The following is a 21,213-nucleotide window of genomic DNA, read 5'->3' as shown; positions in this document are numbered from 1 at the left end:
ATTCTGAAGAGGAATTTATTTCAGTGTTTCAGTTACTGTTTCCGATCTGACGATGGAACGTCATCTTTAACGATTAGTAAAGTTGAGATATTTTCGGACAAAACTTAAACCTTCCTCTCTGATTGTGTGGAAAACGGATGTAACAGATGCACCAGGAGGACCATTGGTTTGGTCTGTGAGACACGGAAAGCAATAAACACTGAGATTACTGAAACAAGTGTTCCCGTTTATATGTAAATAAAATTCACAAACCCGGCCAACGGATTTTTATTAAACGTTATCATATTCCTCAGATAATCAAAAACGTGGAAAATACACCGAGTTTTACTTTCTTCACTGTGTGGGCGTGGCCATCCTGGCGTGTCGAATGACGTGCAGCGAATCACGGCCTCTGATTGGTCGAAATTCAAATGAAAAGATATTTGTTGTTGCGACTGTTTCCACGGAGTTATTTGTGACGTCATAAGTTTGAAAGCCGTAAACCCCATTTTTCCTGAGCGCCGGACCCGACCACTCGCACTGTGGGGGCTCCGTGTGTCCCAGACGGGAAAAATATTCAAAATGTCTTCGTTTCGCTCGAAACGTGATCGGAAGGAGAAGATGAAGAGCCGCAGCAACAATGGGACCGTGATGTCCCGGATTAGAGGGTTTTTCAGGTCGATTTGTTGTACATCGTCCTCTGAGTTTGAGGAAAATGGTTCCTGTGAGGTCGAATCGACCCCTCACGTTCAGGTGGAGGACGAGACACGAAGCCCGAAGGTCTGTGGTGGTGGAAAGGACACTGAAGGTGTTCCGTGGAATGTAAGGCTCCCCGGTGAAGGTAAGTTTACACCTCAAACTTGTACACCTGTTACTACCTCCGTACACCTGTGATTACCTCCGTACACCTGTTATTACCTCCGTACACCTGTTATTACCTCCGTACACCTGTTATTACCTCCGTGCACCTGTTATTACCTCCGTGCACCTGCTATTACCTCCGTACACCTGTTATTACCTCCGTACACCTGTTATTACCTCCGTGCACCTGTTATTACCTCCGTACACCTGTTATTACCTCCGTACACCTGTTATTACCTCCGTGCACCTGTTATTACCTCCGTACACCTGCTATTACCTCCGTACACCTGTTACTACCTCCGTACACCTGTTATTACCTCCGTACACCTGTTATTACCTCCGTACACCTGTTATTACCTCCGTACACCTGTTACTACCTCCGTACACCTGTTACTACCTCCGTACATCTGAGCTGATGTTTTCATCCCTGTTTGTCTGTGAGAACAATATCTCAAAACGTTGTGGACGAGTTATGGCGAAACTTGGTGGTTCGTTTGTGTTTGTGAGGAGGAAGGATTGATTGGGTTTAGGTTTCGGTTGGGATCCAGATCCACCCTGTCAGTGGATACAAAGGTAAACTGTTCAACCAGGTGGAGGTGTGTGTTCCACCGAGTGTCGTTCTAGTTCTGTTTGTTTGTTTATCCATGTATTGTGTAACCATGTACTGTATATCCATGTACTGTATATCTATGTACTGTATATCAATGTACTGTATATTTATGTACTGTACATCCGTGAACTGCATATTTATGTAGTATATATCCATGCACTGTATATCTATGTACTGTGTATCCATGTACTGTACAACCTTACACTGTTCATCCATGTACTGTATATACATGTGCTGTATGTCCATGCACTGTATATCCATGTACTATATGTCAATGCACTGTATATCTATGTACTGTATATCCATGTACTTTATATCAATGTACTGTATGTCCATGCACTGTGTATCCATGTACTGTATATCCATGTACTGTGTATCTATGCACTGTATGTATACGCACTGTATATCCATGTACTGTACATCTATTCACTGTATATTTATATTCTGTATACATGTACTGTATATCCATGTACTGTACGCATACTGTTTATCCATGTACTGTATATCAATGTACTGTATATATGTACTGTAAACCAAGGAACTGTATATCAATGTACTGTATATATATATATATATATATATATATATATATATATATATATATATATATATATATATATGTATATATATGTACTGTATATCTATGTACTGTATATATGTACTGTATATCCATGTACTGTACATCTATTTACTGTATATTTATATACTGTATACATGTACTGTATATCCATGTACTGTACGCATACTGTTTATCCATGTACTGTATATCAATGTACTGTATATATGTACTGTAAACCAAGGAACTGTATATCAATGTACTGTATATATATATATATATATATATATATATATATATATATATATATATATATATATATACGTACTGTATATCTATGTACTGTATATCTCTGTACTCTATATATATGGACTGTTTATCCATGTACTGCATATTAATATACTGTATATATGTACTGCATATCCATGTACTATATATCGATGTACTGTACACCTATGTACTGTTTATCCATGTACTGTATATATGTGCTGTATATCCATGTTCTGTATATCTACGTACTGTATCCATGTACTGTATGCCCTTGCACTGTGTATCTATGAACTGTTTATCCATGTACTGTACATATATGTACTGTATATATGTACTGTATATCTGTGTACTCAAAATCCATGTACTGTATATATATGTACTGTGTATCCATGTACTGTATATACATGTACTGTCTATCCAGGTGCTGTATATCAATGTACTGTCTATCCATGTGCTGTATATCAATGTACTGTATATCCATGTACTGTGTATCCATGTTCTGTATGTCCATGTACTGTATGCCCATGTTCTGTATATCCATGCACTGTATATCCATGTACTGTTTATATATGAACTGATATATGTACTGTATATTCATGCACTGTATATCCACAGACTGTATATCTATGTACTGTATATCCATGCACTGTATATCAATGTACTGTGTATCCATGTACCGTATATCCACGTACTGTACATCCATGTACTGTATATCCGTGTACTGTATGTCCATGTACTGTGTATCCATGTACTGTGTATCCATGTACTGTATATCCATGTACTGTATATCCATGTACTGCGTATCCATGTACTGTATATCCATGTACTGCGAAACTTTGTGGACACGTTGAGTGTGTGAGAAGGTTGAATTGATTACATCTTGGTGAAGATCAGAATTTTATGAACAGGTGTAGGTGTTCCTTTCACAAGCGGCTTGCTTAACGCTCACCAAAGCCGCTCCTTATCACTTTGTCCATTTGCCATGCGGATTGTCAAGCGGTTTGCAAAACAGTTGATAGGGAAAGGATGACTGGACTCAAAAGCATCACCTGTCCCATCATTGGACGTCGACTTGAGCGCCGTGAGAACCTCCTGTCTGTGCTGCTCTGTTCGAAGGTAGGTTCAGTGTGGAAGAAGGTCCACAGAAAGGATGACAACAGGTGGTTTGCCTTTGCCTTCCCTACAATTGTCAGAAGAGAAATTAATGTTATTCAGGATGTTAGTGAAAACGTTACAAAGGAGGCTGTGTGCTCTTTAGGATGCACAAACCAATGTTAGCAGACAGGACAACCAGATTAACATCCCTCCGAGGGACGAGACACATTGAGGCCTCGCCCTACCTGTGATACACCAAGATGATTGTTTATTGTTGGTCGAGATTTACAAAGTTTAAGGATCTTTGATTAACCCTGTTTGTACATTGCAGGGTCCTCTTTGTCGAAGACTCTCACACAGACACTTCCAAATCAAGAAAAAGTTTATACGAAGGGGCCGACATGTAAAAGATGTTCCAAACTGGTAAGGGAAAACAACTCTTCCTTGAAGCATTGTTCATATGTGGTGGTTGGAGGAGGGCAGAGGTGGAGGAAGTTAATTTTATGTTATGTCTGTTTTGTCAATTTTGTTCTTCATAATTGGAGGTGAGATGTGGAAGATGGAGATGTCCGTTTTGTGTTGTGTAGTATCGTGTAAACTAGCAATGTGTAGTTATTCAATACAAGTAACCAGACGTGACAAAAGCTCCGCTGTCAGTTTGAAGAGAACACACAACTGTCCACTGGACTCCACTACTCTCGTGGTGATCTTGAACACTGAGGTTCAAGGGAACCACGTGTGCTCTGTTTGACCTCCTGAAACCAATATTGACCCAAAGCTGCCGATTGCTCAGACATACAGGCTTGACCTTGATCTCTGCTCCCTTTGTTTGTATTTGAATCATGTTAAATTTGTGATGCGTTCACCTCCTGCAGGACAAATGCATTTTACAAAATAAGAAACTCCGAGAGGAACTCGATTTACTGAAGTCCTCAATGGAAAGATGGCGAAAGTCGACACGAGAAGGTAATTTGTTTTGAGAATTATTGATTATATTTCTTTGATTTCTGTCACAGAAAGTTTCATGATCAACTTGTCTTGTAAATCCTTTATCTCTTTAGAACTGAGGGCTGAGCTGGAATACAATGGAGCGATGCAAAAGCTTCCTTTTCAGGTACGAGTTTCACTTCTATCAAACAAGATAAAAACACTCATTCCAAACAAGAGTGTGTTAACACAAAGATAAAAACACTCCTTCCAAACAAGGGTGTGTTAACACAAGGATAAAAACACTCATTCCAAACAAGAGTGTGTTAAAACAAGGATAAAAACACTCGTATTAAACAAGGGTGTGTTAATACAAGGATAAAAACACTCATTCCAAACAAGAGTGTGTTAACACAATGATAAAAACACTCGTATCAAACAAGGGTGTGTTAACACAAGGATAAAAACACTCGTATCAAGCAAGAGTGTGTTAACACAAGGATAAAAACACTCATTCCAAACAAGAGTGTGTTAACACAATGATAAAAACACTCGTATCAAACAAGGGTGTGTTAACACAATGATAAAAACACTCGTATCAAACAAGGGTGTGTTAACACAAGGGTAAAAACACTCGTATCAAACAAGAGTGTGTTAACACAATGATAAAAACACTCGTATCAAACAAGGGTGTGTTAACACAAGGGTAAAAACACTCGTATCAAACAAGAGTGTGTTAACACAAGGATAAAAACACTCGTATCAAGCAAGGGTTTGTTAACACAAGGATAAAAACACTCGTATCAAACAAGTGTGTGTTAACACAAGGATAAAAACACTCGTATCAAACAAGTGTGTGTTAGCACAAGGATAAAAACACTCGTATCAAACAAGTGTGTGTCAACACAAGGATAAAAACACTCGTATCAAACAAGTGTGTGTCAACACAAGGATAAAAACACTCGTATCAAACAAGGATGTGTTAACACAAGGATAAAACCACTCGTATCAAACAAGAGTGTGTTAACACAAGGATAAAAACACTCGTATCAAACAAGAGTGTGTTAACACAAGGATAAAAACACTCGTATCAAACAAGGGTGTGTTAACACAAGGATAAAAACACTCGTATCAAACAAGTGTGTGTTAACGCAAGGATAAAAACACTTGTATCAAACAAGTGTGTGTTAACAAGGATAAAAACACTCGTATCAAACAAGGGTGTGTTAACACAATGATAAAAACACTCCTATCAAACAAGAGTGTGTTAACACAAGGATAAAAACACTCGTATCAAACAAGAGTGTGTTAACACAAGGATAAAAACACTCGTATCAAACAAGGGTGTGTTAACACAATGATAAAAACACTCGTATCAAACAAGAGTGTGTTAACACAAGGATAAAAACACTCGTATCAAACAAGGGTGTGTGTTTTTTATATACGGAGACATGACAGAAGTAAATTGACACCATGATTTTAAAAGAATTTATTTATTGAACATTAAATCCATTTTAATACATTCACTAGTATTTTGTAGACTTGCCATTTGCAGATTTCAACGCTTTTACATTTTCAGACATAGAACGAACGAGTTCTGAAATTTTCTCTTGTGGGGATTTCTGTCCAGGCTTCACACAAACAGGTCAGCCATTCTGCTCATGATGTTTGTTTCCTGGACTTTCTCCACACAGCTCGATCCAATTTGGCCCAAAGGTGTTCAATGGGAATCATGTCAGTAGACTGACTTGGCCATGGAAGTCGCTTGATCCCATTTCTGTCCTGCCATTCTTTGGTCTTTATTGCAGAGTGGCATGGAGCTCCATCTGTTCATGGAAGAGTATTGTTTTTGACCATCTGACCAGTGGAGACGTCCATCCTCAAGGATAGAAATGTACATCGTAGAGTTGGTGTTGCCAACACACTCCACAAGCTCTGACCGACCAGTGCTCCAGATTGCTCCCCACACCATCACTGAAAAACCACCATGTTTGACAGTTGGCTGCAATCGGTTCAAAGAAAACACTTGATTGGGAAGTCTCCAGACCAATACGTGTCCACTGTCAGAAAATTGAGTAAATTGGGACTCACCTGAAAAAATTACAGTTTGCCAAAACTCACGGGTCTGACCGGCCATCTCGTCAGCCCACTTCATTCTCCTTTGAATGTTGGCCGGTCTAAGAAGAGGTTTTCTCCGAGCTGCTCTCCCATAGTAGCCGAGGTGATGAAGGTACCGCACGGCAGTTCTCGAGCTAAACTGACCTCCTCTGCAGCATCTGCTTTGCAATGGAGAGTTTTCACAACGGACCGCTTGACATCTCGAAGACACCTTTCTGAGTCCCAGGTCGACGAGAACAGGAAGCTATGGATCCCTTGCCTTCTCTGGTGAATTGCATAATCACCCGATTGACCGTAGAAAGCGGAATGCCAAGGTTCTGAGCTATTTGACGCCGGCTGACTCCACCTTCCGATGGGCCAACAATTCGTCCTCTTTGAAAATCGGAAAGTTCATGTGCTCCCTGGTTGCGAGGCATGGTTAATTGTCTTACAAGACCCATGAACTCGTTTCTGCAAAGAAATCCTCGAATATGAGTAAAAATCACTGAGTAAAACTACGTGATACAGATGAAATGAAGAAATTTAAGGTGTCGATTTACTTCTGTCATATCTCTGTATGTATAATTTAACTCTCATATGAGCCTCAATAATGTATCCCAAAAAATTTAATATTTTTATTCACATCCTGCTGATTTTATTTATGATTCCAATTTATATTTGATGTACAATGGAGCTGGTGATCTCTTTTTATGTTAATTTTACATGGGAACACCTGTACCTGCCTTTTGATCTCAGACAGTTCATGCTTTTTAGTTCTCCACTTATTTCAACCTTCTTGAGCCTGGCTCCCCTGCTGAGTTTTCCTTCTTTCTTTCATTCATCCCACTCACCCTGGTTTCCCCCTTTTCTCATGATTACCTCATCTCTCTTTCCACCTTGTGATGTGCTCATTCACCTTTTCTCTCCTCCTTCTCTTGCTTTCTGCTCTCTTCACTCTCCTTCAGTGTCAATCCTGCCTTGTGGTCACGTTACTTTGCAATGCAAATCGTTTACATTCCTTGTCATGTCCCTTTCTTGGTATGTCCAGGTGACAGGTCGTTCCAGGAACATTCTTCTGTCATGTTCATGTGTTACATGTATAATGGAGATGGTTTATCCTGTTTGGCTTGCGCTGATCAAGTACGTTTGGTCCTTGTTATCGTGCCCCTTTTTTCTGCATGTTTATTAGTACGTTATTTAATTACATTATATTACAATGTACTATTTTACAACCATTTCTGTCTTTTTTGAATGTTTGTTTCATTGAATATTACAACTACTTCTACTACGACTACGTGGTTGTGGTCTGCAGGATCTCCAGGGTCTACAATGGATGAAAAAGAATGTCCTCACACCCCCCACTCCAAACCTCATGCTCTGTCCTCCCCTCGCTTAATTTAATGTTTTTTAATGCAAGACGGTATTACTGACATTGACGTTAAAATTTACTCAACATGTTAAATTATATTATGATGAAGATCAAATTTAATGAAGAGGTGAAAATTGAATGATGAAAAATCATTTTTACGTCTCCACCAGACGAAGTCGTTTCGGATTTATCCTGACATGTTTCCGGGTTGTCCGTCCGTCAGTGATAAGATTTTGTTTCTCCAATAACTTAAGAACGTCTGAAAGGATCAAAGTCAAACTTTGTACAAGTATTATAATGATGTCATCATGTGGGTGGAGGGATAACGGTCGAAGAGTGTCGTTCTAGTTTATTTATTATCTCACCTGGAACATACCTCCAGGGAGATTTTGGGATGGCGCGTCGTCCGTCCGTCCATAAACACTTTTAACGTCTTCTCTGAAACTACACACACAATTTTGATGAAACTTGACCACAACCTTCATCACTCATGATCGATGAAAGCTTGTTCATGACGTCAAAAAATTGGGGTCTGAGGGGGGTTCATGGAGGAAAGGGGTGAGTGAGCACCCAGGGGTATTACCCCTATTTTTTAGCTTATCTGTAATTTATATTCCAGATAATGTATTGTAATCGCGCACCGTCCGTTCGTCCGTCAGTTCTACTTTTTCGACTTCTCCGGCCAAACGGCTGGTCCGATTTGGCAACAATGTTCCTCTCGTGACCGATAACAGGAATTACAAAGCTCGTTCCGGTCACATGACATAAGTATGTCACATAAGTCTGTCAACATGGCCGACTTAGTAAATTTCTTCAAAAATCTTTTTCTCCAGACCCACCAGTCATATTTGGGTGACAACATGAGGCCAAGGTAGGGATGTTAAATTAGCAAAGTCATCATGTGACCGGAAGTGTGTCAAAATATCCGACTTTGTCAATTTTGGGGAAAATTGCATTAATTCGTTTAAATATCTTCTTCTCCAGACCCACCAGTCAGAATGTTACCAAGTTTGGGTTACAGCATCAGGCCAGGGCCCTGATCAGCAACAAGTCCTGTGGTCCTATTACTAATTCACAATCTCGTGAGATGAAGGAATCTGGGTCATGGGATAGTCATGTGATGGACATTCAAACATAGATTACATTTTGAGTTAATTAATTATCTCTCCCCCTGGATTGAAAATCAGGGCTGTGTTAGTTTTTCTGTATCGGCGTCACGAACCATCATGCCGAGTTTTTAAATGATCTGTTGAGCCTCCTGGAGTCGTCGGGGGGGGGGGGGGAGGGGGAAAATGAAAAATTATTTGTGGACCCTTCACCTGACTGCCTGAAGGACATCATTGTTGCTTTCATAGCTCATCTTCACTCTGTTGTGGATGAGATAAATAAACTGATATCAAATAAGAGTGTGTTAATACAAGGATAAAAATACACCAATTTGAGGAATTGAGAGATGTATGAACGAAGGTCGGTATGATCCCCATGTAATGAGGATATAATGTGTATAATTGGTCCAGTCTTGATCACTGCCTCAACTTTTTTTGTTTCCAACCTCGTTCATCCTCTTTTACAGACAAATTCCCCTTTATCTCGTGTGAAATTTCTGGAAAATGAGGTAATCGGTCTCCAAGTGGTCGTCGAGATGCGAACCAAGCAACTGCACGATGCTGAGACGATGGTGCAGAACCTGCAAAAGGAGGTAAATGATGTGATGATCATCCTTTTTCCTTTAAAGAGGAGAATCATGTAATTTGGGAGCATGTGTGATTGAGGGTGAATGTGTGTTTTATTGAGGTTTAATTCAATATATTTATATAATTTGTGATAAACTGTGTGGTTTGCAGCTGGAAAACAAACATATGATGGAGATTAAAATGCAGGTGTTGCAGCGGAATTACGAGAATGCACGGGCTCGCTTGAACAGGAGTGAGACGAAGGTAAAAGAACTTTCATTTCAATGTCTTTCACTAAGATTTCTGAGCAACAATCATATTTTCAATCACATTGATATTTATGTTCATGATAAAACATCATACTTAGGTTTAAGAACACTATCACAACCAATATTGTTAAAAAGTAGCATTTCATGTTTCATCAAACATTTAAAATTACTTTTCTGGGAAAATATAATATTGTTGCGGGCCGGGGGTTGGGTGAGAAGACCAATGGTGGGGAGCTATCTCTGCTCCCCCCAGACTCCCCGGAATTGTAGGCCGTCCCACACGGATAATTCCGTGACGCGGCGGGTCGCTTAACCGACTATCTTCTTCTTCTTCTTTCGGCTGCTCCCGTTAGGGGTCGCCACAGCGGATCATCCATATGATCCGCATAGTGATTTGGCACATGTTTTACGCCGGATGCCCTTCCTGACGCAACCCTAGTCGCCTCTTGCGACACAGGGAAATGGTACACCTATTCTAACCGGGGTATACACCGGCCCAGTACACTGGTACTCATTTCGCCGACCTCGGAAGGATGACAGGCTAAGTCAACCCCCTGGTGTATTAACTCAGTGGCCCAACGGGGCTTGAACTCAGGACCTTTTGGATCCCAAGCCACTGCCCTAACCACTGCGCCAACACACCACGCTTAACCGACTATAGACGCCAATAACTCAACCACGTGACCTGGGGTTCTCCGTCTAGTTAATCCGGTTACCTAAAATAGCCACATGATTTAATTACCGGGGAACACGCCCTCGGTACACCTTGTCCGAACCGGTCACTCCACCAGACCGGATCACTTCACCGGATCGGATGCAGCCGAGCGACACTGCCATGGACGTACCGGCTGAAAGGAAGGGATTGTTGGGAATCAAGTCCCGGCTAATCTAGGACTCAGACCATGCTGGATCAATGAAGGAAAAGACAAAAACGAGTGTAGAACATTTCTAATAATCATTTATTTTCAATGGGGTGAGGAAAAGTATGTGGTTCAGGGAATAGTTTTATAGGGAAGAAAGGTGTTGTGCGGCAATAACAAGCAACTTATGAAAGTGGACGCAGAGCAGACCGAACCCGAAAATAATAATAACAATCTTGTGCAGGCTTACTTGTATAGACAAGTGCCAGGACATTCACACACACAGAAACAGAAATCCCGATGAAGGGGAATTGAAACAAGACAGGAGAGGAGTTGAGGCTACGGTCTCTCGGTACCTTTGTATAATTGCCAGGCGGTACCCGAACGCGCCACCAATACTTTTGAGGGGAAGTGCAATGTGGGGCGGTATCCCCCTGATAGCTGGCGCGTCGCCTCTTGCTTCGGGCAGCTCGCGTCAAGATCGTGGTCGTGAAGAAGGGGCTTGAGTTGGGAGGGTGGAGCCCAGAGCGAGTGTACGGAGTGGTAGGTGGGTGGGTGGGTGTGTGGAGTCAGTGTCATATGGGCGGAGAAGAGGAGGAGGAGTCCAGCGATGACGACAGAAGGAGGAGTCGAGGTGATGACGTACGGAGTCGAAGCTAACAGCTTCAGCGGGAGGCAAGGCAAGGCAGGGGAAAGATGAAGAGGGAGAGAGGGGAGAGAGACTATGCTCGGACCTTTATAGGCCCAGCGGCGCGGGGCCAACCCGAAGCGTTGCAGTGTCACCCGAATTGGGCGCTCTCACTGGCCCTGACCCCCTGCGCGGCCCGGCCGCCATGGCCGAAAACTGCAAGATGACCCCACGCCACAAAAATGTCTTGCTCCGACCTCACGACATGATACGAATCGCCCACACCGAACTCCGCGCCATGAATCGCCCTGCAAGAACCCCCAGGACATGCCCTGACGCCCGCCCGGGCGCCACCGACCAGCGCTGGCCAACACGCCTGCTCCGTGTGTGCCACGTGGCCCGAGCTGCACAATATGCCTCCATCCGATCGCAGTCCCGCTGGCCGCAGAGGCGGGAAGATGCTCGCCGTCCGCGGCCTCCAGCGAGGACCGAAGGTACGATGTTTTGGCGAACCCATGCACAGACAGTAAGATGTGTCCATTTGTGCCCTGCTCTGTATGATAACAAATTCGCGGGCGGTGCACGGGTCTGCCTTCGAGCATATTCTGTACAGTGCGCATAGATCCGCCATTACGCACGTGGCCAGCGCTCGTGTTTGCCCGATTTTGCGACCGTGTGCGCAGGGCGAAACCGGATCTATATAATTCATCCAGAAATGGGTTGAAAGGAACGCGCCACTTGCACCTTGCACACTCGCATCCCGCCAAACGCGGTGTGGTTGTCATTTTACTATTATTGGCCTCGATTGAGGGATCGCTTGAGGACGGGAGCTCTGTGCTGTCGATGCTCATGTGGTGTTTGTGCGCCCTTTCTAAGGTGCTGTTTCTTCCGTCTCCTCGGTACGTGTTCCGTGCAGCGTGGGCGTCATGTTGAGTGTGCTTTCTATGGAGGGGTGTCCAGCGTAATGCCTGCTGGGCCTGCGCTGAGGACCCATCTCACAGCGAAGGGTGTACGTGACTCAGATTTCCCTCAGGAATAATCAGAAAAGAAGAGTAGGAATGAAGTGAGAAGTGAAATGAAGAAGGAATGGTGTAAGCAAACCGAGCTATGAGATCCTTGCAACGCACGCCCCTGTTGTTCCGCGAGACAAAAGGGAAGGGACTATCGACACGTATATTAATGGGATAATTGTCTTGAGACCACTTTATGTTGGATGCATGTGGTTCCGAAAACCGCAACAATATCATAAAAGTTTTGTTTTGCCATGGAACTGGTACACAATGGACGACTCTTTGAAAAAGAGAAACGGGATATCTCTCACTTCGACCAACAACTGCAAGCAAATGGGACGCCCTGCTTAATGTCCCTCCAAAGGATGACACACTCTTTGGTGCAAAACCTCAGGATGATTGTTTATTGGTTGTTTGTTTTTTCTTGTTTGCAGCAATTCTAAAAAGTACTTGAAGGAGGATGAGGGCATGCACAAGTCATGCACCTGTTCCAAGGCTGATCACCATCGCAGGACAACTCACCATTCATCAGTGTGAGTGTTAATTACTTTTTTATGTACAACACCTGGAATAAGACTTAAGTTATCATCTCCCTGCTCCACATTGAAGTGCAGGGGTGGGGGTGCAGAGGGAGCATGGGGGGGGGGGAGATTGACTCTGAGTCACTCCAAATGATACCTGTGCCCTTCATCCTCCGTTTTCAAAATTAATCTTGTCTCTTTGGATAACTTTGTTCACTTTTCCCAATCTCCTTAAAGCACCCCTTATCTCGCATCACCTTTCGATAGGAACATGCAAATGGAAATACAGACACGATGTTGTGAAACAAATTAACATTTCATTGGAAGACCAGCAAATACAACCCGTCACTTTACCGACGAGTTTATTAAGAGGGGTGTGAGAGATGGAGAGGTGTGGTGGAGAGTGAAATGGAGGGGGGGTGGGATGAGGAGGAGTGGAAGTACAGGGGGTGAAATTCCTGCAAATGTAACAACCAGTTTCATGTCAATCCGGAGACGGCACACACATTGATGAATCACTCTGCCTGTGAAACACCGAGATGACAGTTTGTCACCGAGTTGGAATTTGAACCCAGGTGAGACAGCGAAGAGAGAGTGAGAGTTCTCTCCTCCCTTAAAAACTCGCAGTTCACTTGTTCCTTTATTTACTCATTCTAATCTTTTGATTTATTTTCCCTTCCGACCTCCGGGGATGTTCCCACGGAGAACCGAGCCACGGTATCGCTGTGGAAGTTTGGAGAGAACGAAGCTTGCACAGCGTTCTCCAAGTGGCTCAAGCACGCAAGCAAGCACTCCAACAAAATGGTGGAAAAGGTACGTCTGGATTGGCAAGGGACAGCAAGCTGATCGATTATCCACAAAAGGGGAGTTTAAATTAATCCAAACACCCAATTTTCCTTCATGTACTCAGTTGGGGTTCCCTTTGAATGGATGCTAAGCTTCAGGCAATTAGGCTTCATGCTTTTGGAGTTCTGGAGGTGATACACTCACACTCACACTCACACTCACACTCACACTCACACTCACACACACACACACACACACACACACACACACACACACACACACAAAACTTTGTCATGAGCCATCACAGGGACGGTGGCTGCAACCTCCAAAAGTGTCGGAACAATTGTCTGAGTAGTTCGGGCTGTTGGGGAGCGGACAGACAAACAAATGAAAAATCATTCAAAGAGCTACATTTGGAAAATAGAACAAGGTAGGAGTGAATAGTGAATATCAACAAGTCAGACTCACTTGTTATTCAGATGGGTCTACGTTCAGAAAGGAGCACACAGGCAGAGGAGATTATTCCAGCGATGTGTTTTCACATCACTCCCAGGAGAGCATTTATCATCAGAAACCACCTGGTGAAATTGACATCCTCACTATAATTCATGGACCAGTGTTTGTTTGTCGCGCTCCTCCTTCTCCAGTCCTGAGATGATTACATTCAGACTTGCTACATATGATCAGCATTACCCCATTTCATGCATCGGGGTGTTTTTATATTTACCGGTGGTCTGGGGGTGGGGAGGGAGAGAGGAATCATATTCTCGATATGAATGTGTGTCATGTCACGCTGACTCCCGGTGGAGGAGGGAATTACAAGTCTCCACCATTGACAGTACAGTATTCCCGTCCCCACATTTTCCAGGGAAGTGAGGTGTTTTGAATTATAAGTAGTAGTTATGTTTTTACTTCATGCACGTAACCTGGTTGTTGTTTTTTTTCGCCTCCATAAAGGTGTGTGTCAGAATATCGTGCTGCTTGCTTGGCACAAGATCACCTGTCAGTCAGGTACTCTGCTAGTTTAAATAACTAACTTATCAATGGTGCACCTGCTGTGGTTACATCTTGAATTATTATTCAGTGACATCAAGGATGTTTGATTAACCCTGTTGATATGTTGTCGGTTCCTGTGTGGAGCAGCCTTTGATTTAGATACTCATTGGATAAAACACAAGAAACGTTTCTGATGAAAAGCCATCATGTGACACTTGCTCTGAACTGATGAGGGAAAACAACTCTTCCTCGAGGAGTTATTGGTTTGTGAAGGTGGTAAGAGGGGAGAGGTGGAAGAAGTTAATTGTCTGTCATGTCTGGTTGTTTACTTTTATTAAAAGAATCCTGTTATTTATTGTTGGAGATGAGCTGTGGAAAATGGAGATGTCTATTTTGCATTTGTGTCGAACATCTGGGAATGTAAAGTTATTCATTCCCATTAACCAAACATGAGGAGAACTCCTCTGCACTCACAGCTCTTTACTCGACTCCACTCACTCAGAAGATGATTGTGAGTGCTGAGGTTCGGGGAAACCTGGTAGAAACTTTTGACATGCCAAAAATGTTCAAGAAGAGTCAATGGTTTTTATGCTGCAAAGACAAATGTCAAATTGTTTATAAAGTTCTTAAACCTTGATTCAGAGATTCAACATTATCCTGGTTTTTCACAGAATGACTGAGGACATCAACAGGGAGACCAAGGCATCTTACATGAACCTGAAAGACTGGAGAACAGACCTGGTTTGGAAGACAGCATGAGGTAACAATCGGTAGCAATTTTGAAGGGCTGGAGGGAGGGGTATGAGAACCAATACGAGAGAATAGAGGTGGAAAGGAATAAACAACTGAGAATTGGGGATGGTAACTAGACATGGGATTATATTGGAATGTGTGCTACCTGGTCAGGTGGGGGAGGATGGACAAATGAGAGGGCATGAACTGGGACAAAAGTGAGGCAATGGACCTGAGCACTCGACCTCCTGTTGAGAAATAATTTGACCGATATTAACTTTGATTTCCTTGACCACCACCTGAGCACACATTGGCTCAAAGTTGCGTATGGCTCAGCAATGCAGGCGAGACCGTGGATCTCTGCAGCTTTTGTTTATATTCCAATTGTGTTCACCTCCCACAGAATGAATGCATTTCTGAAAATGCAAAACTCCAAGGTGAAGGCTATTTTCTCAAGTCCTCAATGAAGGAATAGTGAGAGACTGCATGAGAAGGTACAGCCATTTGTTTTCAGAATTATTAATTTTATTTGTTTGATTTCTGTCATGGAAAGTTTTATGATGGAATGTATTTTAATTCCTTACCATAACTCCTGGTTTTTCCTTGTACATGTGAGCAACAGAATCACGTACTGTGTTGGGATAGAGATGCGTTATGTAGGTAATCGATGGATGCGTCTCCCAACCCACGTCATTTCTCCTCCCATTTCTCCTCCCACTGTTCTGGTGTGATCTTTGGTTAATGTTCTTTTCCACAAATCCATCCACTGTTCTTTCTGGGGATCCAACAGCCTTTGAAGATGGTTTCTGTATCCTATAAACCAAAGGGTGTCATATAATTTGTGGCTCTAAATATATCAACAACCAAAGTTGTCCGGGTCTTTTTGAAACACCCTGTATGTCCACGACTGTCGATTGTCTGAGGGTCCAAAGTGAGACATTTGAGGACTTTCCGTGTGTTTGCTTGTTTTGTTTCGGGATGTGCATGGGTAAGAGGAGATTATTGTTGATTTTTGTACTTTTTAATCACACAACTTCAAAACAAATGAACTCGCCTGGTCACATTTAGTTGTGTGCGTGGTTCTTTGTGGTTGTGTGCCAATAAGAGGAACAATCTGCATCGGTGGGTCATGCTTTTGAAATTGCAAAGTGTCACAGGCCAGATCTTCCTCAGCACGAACCAATCAGATTTGGAGTGTGGTGTGAATCATGATTCCTAATTGGTTTCGGTTTCCCACTGCAAAGGGAACACGGTACGTTGGACCGAGACCCTTTCTTGGTACATCAAACTCGGTTGGCAGTCGTGTCCATTGTTTGGAAGCCCACGAGACTCATGAATGGACCGGTGGTGTGGCTTCACCCCTGTCGACCAGAATGGGAGTTGAACTTTTGTTCCGGACCAAGGCCGGTGACAAATACAACAATATTGTATTACATCGACTTGGGGCTGAAATATGGGGACTTTGTGTTTAAAAATAGAACGGAACTCGGTGGAGTGCATACCTCCACCAGGCTAAATAGTTTACATTTTGTATCCCACTATTTTTGTATCACGGATCTGGATCCGGACCTCAAGTCTTGTTCTTGTCATTGAACCAACTCTGCTCCCAAATTTTGTCCAATTCCGTTCTCAACTTTTTGAGATATCATGCTATGGATCGTTTTCAATCTATCAGTCAATGGTGAATAATCACTTTGAAAATCTGGATTCTGGATTCGGATTCGGATCTTCACCGAAAATCGAATCACTTCATTCAAATCCATCCACAACCTTTTGAGATATCCTGTACATGGGCAAACAAACAGCTAAACAGATAGATGGGGGTGAACACATAACCTCCTCCAACCTTTGTTGTCAGAGATAATTATATTTGGAAGCCTTCCTGATGGTTTATCAGCGAATCAAATGGTTGGAAAGGGAGGAAAACGTGGCAAATGTGGCCAGTACATTGCAGTAACCTGCTCCTAATATCCTTCACTGACTGAAAGGCCAACATCGGGTCCAAGTATCATTGCGGTTCAAACGCCCTCTTGGTATCAAAGTATAAAAGTGATTCAACATGAACCCATTTCCATGATCGGTGATTAAAGCCAAATGGATGAACTGGGAAAGTGTGTTGATTGAAAAGTTTTGTTAAACTAAATTTGAATGGTTATGGTATGAAATGAGGGTGTGAAATGAAAATGTATCAAAAAATAAGAACTTATTTCCATTATTTGATTGAAACAGTAAAAGACTTGTACTCATTTGACATTGTTAATCCTGCAGGAAACTGTCTTCTGAGAGAGATTTTTCTCAGTCCCTCTCAAGAGACAAAATGGAGGAAAGGCTTGTTTGGGAGATTCTCCAGCATACATCTTTCCACCAAACGTGATGAATGAAGAAAAGATTGTGTTCATTTTTACTTTCCCCTGAAAGCTCATTACAATAATTTCCTTTCTCCTTGGTTGATGTACTTTCAATATTCTGCATTTGTTTTCAATAAAACTTCTTTGATGCATTTGTGTACTTCCCAGATAACAGTGATTAAGCTTGTGTTGTGCCAATCTCTGTAAACAAAACAAGATAAAATAAAATCTATAATAATCAATGTCAATGTCTGTTTATCCGACCGTCCATCTGCTCCATAACTCCAAGATCATGAAATATGGCAGCCACAAACTTTGTATGCATATTCAAGGCACTCCAAGGTGGTGCTTGAATGAAATCTGGGGGTTGGAGTTAATTCAAACACCCCTTTTGAAGATAATTTTGTGCGTGCTGATCAGGAAAAACCAAAATGAGCTTTCCCAAGATGCTGGCATGCCATCTTGTTCAGCCCTCCAGAGTCTGAAGGCATCATTTACTTTTGTCCTCAACAATTCCTTGACTTGAAACAGGCAACAACGGTTTCTTCACGATAAAGTTCCTCCCCCACTTTCCTCACATCTGTCATAGATTTCCTGATTAATTATCATACCTACGTGGCTTTATTTAATTTCCGCACATTCCATAACCTCAAGAATGTCTAAATCTTAGCCAAATTTCAAAATTTAAACTTCCTTATTGACTTCGGCAAAAGTTCCAACTGCGAACAAGTAATCACATGTCCAATTTGTACATCGCCTGACATTCCGGGTGTCAACATGTGCATGGTGTTTATATATAACCAATCGGCAATGGCTTGCCAAGCCAGCCATTCCTTATCAACCATTTCATTGGAGTGCTTGCTTGAGTGCTGAAGCCATGTGGCGAGCACTTCACAATACTTACACTGTCACTGAATATATCAATCGACTTGAACAAAGTTCAGGGCCCACTCGCCTGCGTTTGATCGTGCGGTGGTTCACTCGCTGAAAATGTGCGATTTTATTTTACATCACGATTCCCCTTTTTTAACGATCCTTTATTCCACGACAAGTCATTTCGGCATAGATTTAAATTTGTGGAAAATTAAAATGTTTTGTTTTTAAAAGTTTCTTCAACCGTTTCGTTAGAATGCTTGCTTGAGTGGAATACTCGTAACATCTCCGGAGTTAATGCCCGGTCACACCTTGACGTTTTAGCCAACGTATGCCGATTTTTGAATTTTTTTTCTAAAACGCTGGCACACGTTGAATACGTTATGGGTAAGTTTTGATAACATTGAGAGCACGCTGAAAAACACTGCCATACGTCGTTGTACGCTGGCTTTAAACGTTGTACTTTTTGGTTGTCCTCAAATTTTTTCATGCTTGAAATTTCACGACGTATGCTGGCGTATGACTCACACGTTCCGCTACGCTGGCCACAAGTTGTATGCACGGTCTGCGATCGTTGACAGACGTCAACACATGCTACTTGTAAGTTAATCATAAGTTGAGACATGCCGAGGTAATGTTTAGCGTACCCGAAACTTATTTCTAACCTATGATTAACGTGTTGTTGGCACGTTACGCGATCGTTGCCACACATCGACAGACGTTACTTTTAAGTTACTCATAGGCTGAAAGACGTCGGTATAATGGATCGTCCTTGCGTCAGCGTCCACGGCCACGGCCAGGACACTTATTTGCAGCATTCTTCAAACTTTTCTTCGGCATGACGAGGATGTTCACACTTCGATGTCTAGCTTGGCTATGATTCCAATTGTCCATCGGCAGCGTCTATTTAAATTAGTCGAGTTTGAGCGTTTTAACACGTTCAGAAGAAACGCTTCAAATTTCAAAACCCCAGCGTCAAAAAACAAAGGCGAGTGACAGCAATTTAAATCGTTCATTGTAAACAATGAAAATAGCTGAGTGGTACCGTTTAAAAGTCGTTGAGTGTAAAAAAAAATCCAATTGTTGAGCGCAAGCGTCTACTTTCAATAGTGGAGATGCAGCCATTTAAATCGTTGAGTGGCAGCCTATGAATAGCAAACCCTACGTCACCGGCAAAGATAAACTGCCGCACGATATGGATAAGTTAGGCTATCGTTGGGCATAGTTTGTGAACGCCGGCTTCACGATAATTATTCGTTGGTATATCATTTCTATAAGTAATCAAAGCGCTCTATGCACATTATTAGTTCATTGTGCATTTGTCCAACCCATTATGAATAGACCTAAATCGTAAAAACAAGCTATAGCTCATTGTTGAAAAAGCCCCATAAAAAATTAGCCGCGAAGAACTTCGAACAATGGTGAAAAGATGTCTCCTACCCGTGGACACGCGGACGCAAGGACGATCCATCATAACCCACACCCTCCCCCTCACACTCGCCTACTACTGCCAACATGAACAAACTACTACTAATACTAATACTGATACTGATACTGTTACTGCTGACATGGACATCGACTCAAAAAGGACTCGAAAACACTGTCGGGTTCCCCTTTTATGAGCAGCATTTTTATATACCAATTCCCAAAACCGCTGGGAACACGTCTTTATATGGCAGTTGTAAGCTAGAAACACGTTCATTTATTTTTTTTGTCGACCGGAAGACGTCATTGGAATACGTCTACATACGTCGATGTGTGTTGGGACTACGTAAAGAATTGGTTCAAAGCACGTCAAACATAAGTTAGAAATAAGTTTCGCGTAAAAAAGACATTACCACGACGTGTTTCAACTTATGAGTAGCTTATAAGTAGCGTTTGTGGACGTTAGTAAGCGTCCACATATCGTGTGTAAAACTTATCCCCATCGCATGCGGAAGGTGTGTCCAAAAATTTTGAACATGTTTAAAATTTATTGACGTACTCTACTTACTACGACGTATGATAGCATACTTTAGCGTTCTACTCACATATACCAAACTTACTCATACCGTATTTGACGTGCCCCAACGTTTTAGACACATTTTTCTTAGGTCGGCATACGCTGACAAGATCGCCAAGGTGTGACCGCGATGTTGTCACTTCCATTTCTACGGCAGTTATGATTCGAATCGTTGTGCGTCAGCCTTTTAATAGGCTACGTCACGACATCGTCGGCGATGCGTCCAACGCGCTATGCCTAAGTTAGACTATCGTTGGGCATCGGTTGTGTAGGCCGACAACAGGTTCAGCATTCGTTGGTATAAGTTATCTATAACACAACGAAACGTTCTGTGTCCATTACCAATGCGTTATACATAAGACCAAGTCACTATGAGTACGTCCGAATCTTTAAAAAAAAACATCAAAAGTTCAACGTAAGCCAGCGTTTTACATACATTTTGATACGTTGCCATCGCTGGCAAAAACGTCAAGGTGTGACCGGGCCTTCAGGAAGGCAAAATAAATAAGACGATGACAACGAGTAAAATATGTTTTCAGTTGTTACAATCTCAAAACAATAAATTGCCACAGCAATTCCCGGTGTATCACAGGCAGGGTGATTCATCAACGCGTGTGCCGTCTCTCAGATAAACATTAAACTGCACGTCACATCTGCCAGAATACACCCTCTCCCCTTCCCCTTCCCTGTCACCCCTTCTCCCCTCCCCTGTTACCCCTCTCTCCCTTTTTAGAAATTACACCGAAGTTTT

General features: G+C 42.3%; 1 protein-coding gene across 11 annotated transcripts in view; it reads left to right on the top strand.

Moving 5' to 3' along the window:
- Positions 1-424: 424 nt before the first annotated feature.
- Positions 425-21,213, top strand: part of LOC147034110 (uncharacterized) — an 89,989-nt gene continuing 69,200 nt past the window's right edge. For 7 of the 11 annotated variants that reach the window (XM_085876632.1, XM_085876613.1, XM_085876623.1 and 4 more), the window contains exons 1-8: positions 425-820; positions 3,703-3,794; positions 4,247-4,337; positions 4,433-4,485; positions 9,338-9,463; positions 9,609-9,701; positions 12,639-13,538; positions 14,469-14,522. In XM_085876632.1, the coding sequence (XP_085732758.1) occupies positions 562-820; positions 3,703-3,794; positions 4,247-4,337; positions 4,433-4,485; positions 9,338-9,463; positions 9,609-9,701; positions 12,639-12,647 (723 nt within the window). In that variant the 5' untranslated portion in view covers positions 425-561 and the 3' untranslated portion in view covers positions 12,648-13,538; positions 14,469-14,522. Of the gene's footprint in view, positions 821-3,702; positions 3,795-4,246; positions 4,338-4,432; positions 4,486-7,443; positions 7,536-9,337; positions 9,464-9,608; positions 9,702-12,638; positions 13,539-14,468; positions 14,523-14,654; positions 14,784-15,178; positions 15,268-15,642; positions 15,734-17,507; positions 17,827-21,213 lie in introns of those variants that run through there. The other 4 variants (XM_085876582.1, XM_085876574.1, XM_085876571.1 and 1 more) reach the window with 4 other exon arrangements.

The sequence above is a fragment of the Eptatretus burgeri genome, chromosome 1, assembly GCF_056783735.1.
Source record: "Eptatretus burgeri isolate ZD-2024b chromosome 1, Ebu_testis_v1, whole genome shotgun sequence".
NCBI classification, from domain to species: Eukaryota; Metazoa; Chordata; class Myxini; order Myxiniformes; family Myxinidae; genus Eptatretus; species Eptatretus burgeri.
The sequence above is the reverse complement of the archived record's forward strand: the minus strand, read 5'-3'. Positions and strand labels throughout refer to the sequence as shown.